Consider the following 7,500-nt stretch of genomic DNA (forward strand, 5'->3'; position numbering starts at 1 on the left):
CAGACACTTCCATTTGGGACTGGTGGATTCATAGACTGTGATCAAGGTAATGCTGTAATAATGTGTGTGTGTGTGTGTGTGTGTGTGTGTGTGTGTCCACCTGCAGTGCACTACAGTGGCTCCTGAGAAGGGCGAGCGGTTGATGTAGTCTCTCACGGTCCGCACGAACTGAATGAGTGACTGCGTGATCTCCGGCACTCCGTGATCCGGCCACACGGTGTAGTGGAACTGACGCACCACCCTGGAGTAGCTCAGGTGTTCCTCCTGCACACACACACACACACACACACACACACATCACACCTGCGTTCACAGTACAGGTCATCTGCGAGGGACAGAGACAGTTAAACCCACATTACAGATCTTGAACTCTCGGATGGTCCACTCCGGCAGCACGGACTCCGACTGCATCTGGACTATCAGATCTCCGTAGTACAGCGGCTCCTGGTCGAACGGCCAGTAATGGTCACACTTCACCTAAGAGAGAGAAGCTCAGATTCACTGAATGCCAGAAGACCCTCATGAGCAGAGGAATCATGTGTGATCATAGCACATACCCTTCCTTTCTCAACACACTGAGTCACCATGACTATGTTGTGCACATTCTGCTCCCACACCATCTTCCAGAAGTCGTCTTTAGTGCCGGGTAAAGGTCCCTGAGTCGCGATGTACTCCCGTCGGAAGTTATTGCCCTTTAAAAGAAACCATGTGATGCGTTTGGTCAAGTGTCATTGGATAACCTTTGACTGATACTTTCTCCTTTCATGCAAACTCTATCTACCAATATTTACTGAAATTGTCAAAATGTTTAAGTTGAAATATGTATTACTTAATTACACAGCCATGTTAAACTCACAGAATGCATGCTCAAAAAATTCAAGTATCGCATCTAAGACATTTGCCTTTTGTCATTAATGTACTTGCATAACCAGAGATCTTACAGGAATATAGCTGGCGTTAATATAATCTGAGCAGGAGTCGTCGTCAACATAGGACAGCTTCACTCGTGTGGAATCATCTGTGCCAAGAACACGTCAACATAAACCACCGTTTTAGTAAAACTATATTAGAATAATATTAGATTTAGTAGATACAGGTACTTGTCTAGACGTACAAGGCAGAATATTGTTGTAGCGATTTTTGCCTCTGTTTTCAGGCAATAACGCCGAGTCTTGAGGCTGGTTACGACCAACATCCTTCAGGTCCTGAAAGCAGAACGAAGAGTTACTGTGTTCAATCTGAAACATGAATCATATTAAGAAATAAGGAGGATAGTTTACCTCATATTCCTCAGAAAGGAGGTAGTTGGAGTCTGCTCGAAGTTTAGTTAAATGGGACTCAAACGTTGAGATGCTGATGGGGCTGTATTTGGAAAAGACAACACTAGCTTACAATAGATATTCAGAGCTCATTCAAAGAACATACAGTATACTGAACTATCATTTTGAAAATATACATCCATAATACATAACTATAACAATGCATAAATCTAGCATAACGTAATGCTAAAAAGCTGATAAAGTTAATGCGGTGTGCTGTAACTATGAAGATCAGCGTGATGTGATGCAGTTCAGTACCTTGAGACACGCCGGTTCCTGAAAGAAGAATTCATGCTTTTAAACTCAATCAACATACAAACAATAGTATTTATAAAAGTATAATATGATTCTTCCTGATATAGAAAATATCTTTTTTAGAATGAAAATAAAAGTAAACTGCTGGTATAAGCTTTATGGTGATATAAATGCGGTGGTTCGTACCCTCTGACAATGCCGTGTGTTCCTGGAGATGGTCTTTCTCTTCTCAAACTCATTCTGACCACAGGCTCTTGTGCACTCCTGGAAAAGACAAAAACCCAGCATCGCTGATTAATGACTTCCTGATACTTCAATTATATCTGAATACACGTCGCTCTGTTTCACAGCCGAAGTCAATACTAAGCCATTATAATCAGTGATGCTGTCTACACTGGAAGCAGTGCGATGAGACACGTCAAATCGCCGACAGTAAACTGATATTTCTAACGTAGTCCAAGCGCTCGCGTTTCTTCTGGTACGAAGGACGAATGGATTTGCACTGGACAGCTTCTGTCTGTTAGACATGTTGCAAGGCTGCGTTCAACTCCACTTTTAGACGTACACTCACAAACTTAACCCTTGTGCATCCTTGAGGACATTTTTGTCCTTTTCAGTTTTGTTTTTTGGATCACTTTGCCTGTGTTAATGCTAACTGCATAAAATTTGGCACAGGTGTGTATTTTTATTGGAATTTTACTATTTCATCACCATTTCCTTTAAAAAATCTATTTTGCACTAGTTACACAAAATACTTCTCAGCGCCTTTTGGACAAAAATGTCCCCATTGAAACCCATTAAAACTGCATTTTTTAATCCCTGTGCCGTTTAACTATAAAATGATGCAATCTTTTTTAATAGGCTTTCATTCTGTTGGCAAGGCTTCAAAATTGACATTTTTACCATTTTTTTATCAGATGGTGCCATTTTTTCAGGTTAGGCCTATAAAGCAAATACTCGCTTTATTCCCGTTTTCTGCTTCGGCATATTATAGAGCCAACTGGATAAATTATGCAACGATAATTGTGTGGGTTTGTTGGTATGGATGTCTAAGTGTGGTTTGTATGTGTGTAATAAAATAAAAAGGTTGTTTGTGTGCTTGTAATATTTGAGAGAGAAAAACTCAACTGCAAATCGAAAATCCAATCACTGTGTTCACCAGTGGAGTTTTGCTGGCATCCAATGGGGAAAGTCTGGTACTGCGCCCAAACAAAATCTTACTGAAAGCTCATTTTTTGAGATATCATCCTCAAATTCGGAACACAACCTGTTTAGATTTATGGCTTTGAATTTATATCAGTTTTAGAGTTCCAAATGTTTTAGAAAATATATATTTTATATAAAATATTGATTATAATGTTCATAAATATTTTTCATAAACTTAAACTTCTATAACATTTTTTTGGTTGCACTTTTTTCAATTTTTTCACTTCAACAACAATCTGCCAAGGGTCATCTTTAAAATTAGACCAAACTTAAGTATTTGCTCCCAAGCATAACATTTTTATGAGAGTTTTTTGACTTGGACATTTTTGTCCCTTTTGGACCTATGTGTAAGTTTTTAGTTTTTTTTAATGTTAACTGCATTAATTTTGGCACAGGTGTCTATTTTTATTGTAATTTTACTATTTCACCCCCATTTCATTTGAAAAAAAAAATGTTGCACTAGTTATACAAAATACTTGTATATATTTTATATAAAATATTAATTTTAATGTTCATAAATATTTTTCATAAACTTAAACTTCTATAAAAAAAATGTGGTTGCACGTTTTTCAATTTTTTCACTTCAACAACAATCTGCCAAGGGTCATCTTTAAAATGAGACCAAACTTAAGTATTTGCTCCCAAGCATAACATTTTTATGAGAGTTTTTTGACATGGACATTTTTGTCCCTTTTGGACCTATGAGTAAGTTTTTGTTTTTTTGTTACTGTTAACTGCATGAATTTTGAGCTATTATAGAGCCAACTGGATAAATTATGCAATGATAATTGTGTGGGTGTGTTGGTATGGATGTCAGAGTGTGGTTGGTATGTGTGTTATATAAAAAAAAATGTGTTTGTGTGTTTGTAGTATTGATAGAGAAAAACTCAACTGCAAATAACAAAGCCAATCACTGTGTGACCAGAGGAGTTTTGCTGGGATCCAATGGGGAAAGTTTGGTACTGCGCCCACACAAAATCTTACTGAAAGCTCATTTTTTGAGATATCAACCTCAAATTTGGAACACAACTTATTTAGATTTATGGCTTTGATTTTCTAGCCGTTTTAGAGTTCAACTTGTTTCATAAAATATATATTTTATATAAAATAATATTCATAAATAATTTTCATAAACTTAAACCTATATAACTTTTTTTTGGATTTACTTATAAAAAAAATGTAACTTCAGCAATAATCTGCCAAGGGTATTCTTTAAAATGATACCAAAGTTAAGTCTGTGCTCCCAAGCTTCAACTTTTTATGGCCGTTTTTTGACATGGACATTTTTGTCCTCTTTGGACCTATGAGTAACTTTTTTAAATTGATGCACAAGGGTTAAGTGCGTTAAACTTCGTTAAGTGGACGAGGGAATTTGGACAGAGTTCTGACAGAGGGAGCGAGTCTACTCATATGTACTTATTAGGCAGATCCATAGACCACAATGCAACACATAGACCAAAATGCTCTATAGAAATGACGTCACAACAGCAACTCCCATAGCAGATTCCAGTTGATCGATTCCAGGGAAAGATAAGAAGGAATGCAGTTCATGTAGACCCATATCAGTCCTAAATGGAGACTATAAATTATTTGCTTCAATCCTATCTAAGAGATTAGAGATTATCATCCCTGAGTTGGTGGATCTTGATCAAACTGGCTTTATACAAAACAGGATAATATCAGGAGAGCATTGCAAGTAATGAGTCATATTGTAACAGAAAATATAAGTGCAATGTTGATGAGTCTAGATGCTGAGAAAGCAATCGACTCTGTTGGATGGGATTACTTGTATAAAGTATTGGCAAGATTCGGGTTTAATGATTATTTTATTCAGTGTATTAAAGCGTTGTATTCCTCACCAGTAGCTAGGATAAAAATGAATGGTCACTTGTCTGAAACAATCCATTTGGAAAGAGGAACACATCCCTTAAGTCCGGCTCTGTTTGCCCTGTTCATTGAGCCTTTGGCTCAAGCAATAAGAGACTCAGAGATAAAAGGATCTCGATTAGAGATGAACATAAGATCTGTGTGTATGCAGATGATGTCCTATTGTTTCTGACAAATCGAAAGTCTAGTGTTCCTAAATTGATGACCCTTTTATAAACATATAATTTATATTCTGGGTATAAAATAAATATCCCAAAAACTCAAACCCTTATTTATAATTTTAGACCCAATCTGCATATAAGAAGACAATATGATTTCAATTGGAGTTTTTTTTTTGTATTGGAGTTTTAATAAAGCTGGACTCACATTTTGTGGGCTTTCTGCCTGCAGATCAGCAGGACGATTAACCCCACCATGGTGGCGATGAGGAAGAGTCCAGCGCTGACCCCTTCGATGACCCCACTCAGCGGCTCTGAACACACACACATATGAGGAATTAACACACACGTCCGTCCGACCGATCGCCCTCAGCATGGCCGAGCCGTGTGTAGTACCTGCATCCGTCACGAAGGGCTTGGACAGGAACGTATCCGTGAAGAGTGGAGAGAGGAACTCCTCGTGATCCTCATCAAAAAGTTTGGTAAACGCTCGAACGCTGAGTCTGAAGATCACGAGACAAACAGTTGAAGAGATCAACAATAACTCAAATATTAGTGTGAGCATTTAACCTTCATGTGTGTAGGATCATGTGTGTTAGAGGGAGGTTAGGTTTATCTATGGTCAGCACTAGCACTGGCCATCACCTGTATGAAGTCTTGGGCTTCAGTGGCCCATCGCAGAAGATCAGCTGATCCTGAGCTGCCTCAGCCGATGTCCTCTGGTCACACCGTCCTCCCAGGCTCTCCATGCCCGATCCCAGGTGGATCTCGAACTCCTGCGTGGAGCTCTGGCTCTCGTCGCAGTGGCTGCGGATGAAGCCGGTCTGGTACGCTCGGACAGAGCTGTTGGAGCTGTAGTCCAGGTACGAGGGAAGAGGATGATGCTGGCTCGGCTGCTGGTCTTCACTGTCTGCAACCAGAGAGAGGGATCATCGCATTACAGGCTTGTGTAAGGAGACTGGCTTAGCTATCTGTGCATGACGCAAAAAAGATAAAGAAAGACGTCTCCCAACCATCAGACTCGGTGACGATGATGGTGAAGAACTTCACAGCGCCGTTGATATCACTGAACCAGCTGCAGTTGAACTGGAAGAAGATGGTGGACTTGGTGATCTGAACTGTGTTCTCCTCAATGCGAGTGGAGGGCAGAGGTGGACCTGAGAACACATGGACAAGCCTATCAGTGAACGCTCCTGTCAGATCGTTTATATCGAACGAAAAGCCCAAACTCACGGTCTATCATCGTCACCACAGTTTCCACGACCGCCTCGCTGGTCATGCTGTCAGAGATGACCTTGACGGAGACCGTGTAGTGTTTATGAGGCTCCAGGTCTTTGATCAGATAGACGGTGTTCTCCTTGAGCGTGCGCCGCGAGTACACCATCTTCTGCGAGTCCTTCCTGGAGCACTCGATGGTGTAGGAGTCGAAGTCCGCTTCGGGAGGAGTCCAGGAACAGCTGATGGCCGTGGAGTTCTGCGGACGGCAGTGCAGACCCTGGACACGCACGGGCCCTGAGGACAGCACACAACACATGTAATGGGGGTGAAATAGTAAAATTCCAATAAAAATACACTCCTGTGCCAAAATGTATGCAGTTTGCAAAATGATAAACAAAAAATAATAATAAAATAGACAAAAAAGTCCATTAGGACGCACAAGGGTTAAGCATTACATACTCTAGCGCTGGTCTGCACAACACTATAGAGAAGTGCAGCTTCCCTATCATCTATCATGTGACTGTATAGAGCGTGTTTGGGACATGCAGTTTCCAGCAGAGAGGCCTGATAAACTGGCTCTTATGAAGCGCTCACTGACTTGTCCTGATGCTCCTGTAGATGGGCCGGCTGTAGCTGGGGCTGTTGGAGCCAGCGCCGCTGACCGTACGCAGGCTGATGTTGTACCGGCGGCCGGGGAACAGGCCCTTCAGGATCCGGCTGCCGGAGGTGGGGCTGTGGTAGGGGTTGAACACGGACAGAGGGTCCCTGGGGGTCCACTGAAGGTCAAAGTCATCATAATCAGTGTTTTCGGGACCGCTCCAGGTCATCTCCAGTGAGGTGTTCGTGACTTCTCCAGAGGAGAACGAGACCGGAGGCCTAGGGTCTGCAATACATCAAAGCCATCAAGGGAATCATTACTACATTTAAGAAGTATTGATTCTACAGTTCTGATGAAGGAAGCTGTACCAATGACCCGTCTTCAGGTGTTCTGAGATCGCTCTTACCCGTCTTGCCGGTAGTAGCTGCCATGTTGGAGAGATCTCCACTGTGAGTCAGGACCACCGCCCGGTAGAGGCGTCCGGACACCAGGCTCTGAAACTCGTGACTCCGACTCTCCGGGCCCAGACTGTGCTGTGTGTGTGGAGTCCCGTCGGGGTTGTAGATCAGGAGTGTGTAGCGGCTCACTTCACCCCCGGCCTGCTTCCAGCTCAGCCACAGACTCTCAGAGCTTCTCCTGCTCTCCGCACGCAGGAACGTCACAGCCGCAGGGACTGCAGAACATGGTTAACAAGCTTCTGATTACAGCACAGACATTAATCACAGCTTTCGGCTTTCATGGTCACAAAATAGTAATTGTGATGAAAATATGATCGCGTTTTCGGTTAAACTGCCACGACACTGAACTACTAGGGCTGTCAAAATGGCTGAAAAACTAAATTTGAATTTCTTAAATATTA

General features: G+C 41.7%; 2 protein-coding genes across 2 annotated transcripts in view; one reads left to right on the plus strand and one right to left on the minus strand.

Annotated features, from left to right (window-relative positions):
• Positions 1 to 7,500, plus strand: part of LOC307151144 (endonuclease domain-containing 1 protein-like) — a 244,755-nt gene that overhangs the window by 165,944 nt on the left and 71,311 nt on the right. The gene's annotated exons all lie outside the window — the stretch shown is intronic.
• Positions 1 to 7,500, minus strand: part of ptprbl (protein tyrosine phosphatase receptor type B, like) — a 54,886-nt gene that overhangs the window by 4,096 nt on the left and 43,290 nt on the right. The window contains exons 15-29 of the mRNA XM_079859379.1: positions 7,048 to 7,314; positions 6,642 to 6,926; positions 6,059 to 6,337; positions 5,839 to 5,982; positions 5,471 to 5,735; positions 5,222 to 5,328; positions 5,034 to 5,139; positions 1,761 to 1,838; positions 1,578 to 1,595; positions 1,281 to 1,362; positions 1,115 to 1,205; positions 942 to 1,018; positions 558 to 692; positions 355 to 477; positions 101 to 264 (exon numbers count right to left, since the gene is read on the minus strand). Of these exons, the coding sequence (XP_079715505.1) occupies positions 101 to 264; positions 355 to 477; positions 558 to 692; positions 942 to 1,018; positions 1,115 to 1,205; positions 1,281 to 1,362; positions 1,578 to 1,595; positions 1,761 to 1,838; positions 5,034 to 5,139; positions 5,222 to 5,328; positions 5,471 to 5,735; positions 5,839 to 5,982; positions 6,059 to 6,337; positions 6,642 to 6,926; positions 7,048 to 7,314 (2,221 nt within the window). The remainder of the gene's footprint in view (positions 1 to 100; positions 265 to 354; positions 478 to 557; positions 693 to 941; positions 1,019 to 1,114; positions 1,206 to 1,280; positions 1,363 to 1,577; positions 1,596 to 1,760; positions 1,839 to 5,033; positions 5,140 to 5,221; positions 5,329 to 5,470; positions 5,736 to 5,838; positions 5,983 to 6,058; positions 6,338 to 6,641; positions 6,927 to 7,047; positions 7,315 to 7,500) is intronic.

The sequence above is a fragment of the Squalius cephalus genome (assembly GCF_949319135.1).
Source record: "Squalius cephalus genome assembly, chromosome: 23".
In the NCBI taxonomy this organism is placed as follows: Eukaryota; Metazoa; Chordata; class Actinopteri; order Cypriniformes; family Leuciscidae; genus Squalius; species Squalius cephalus.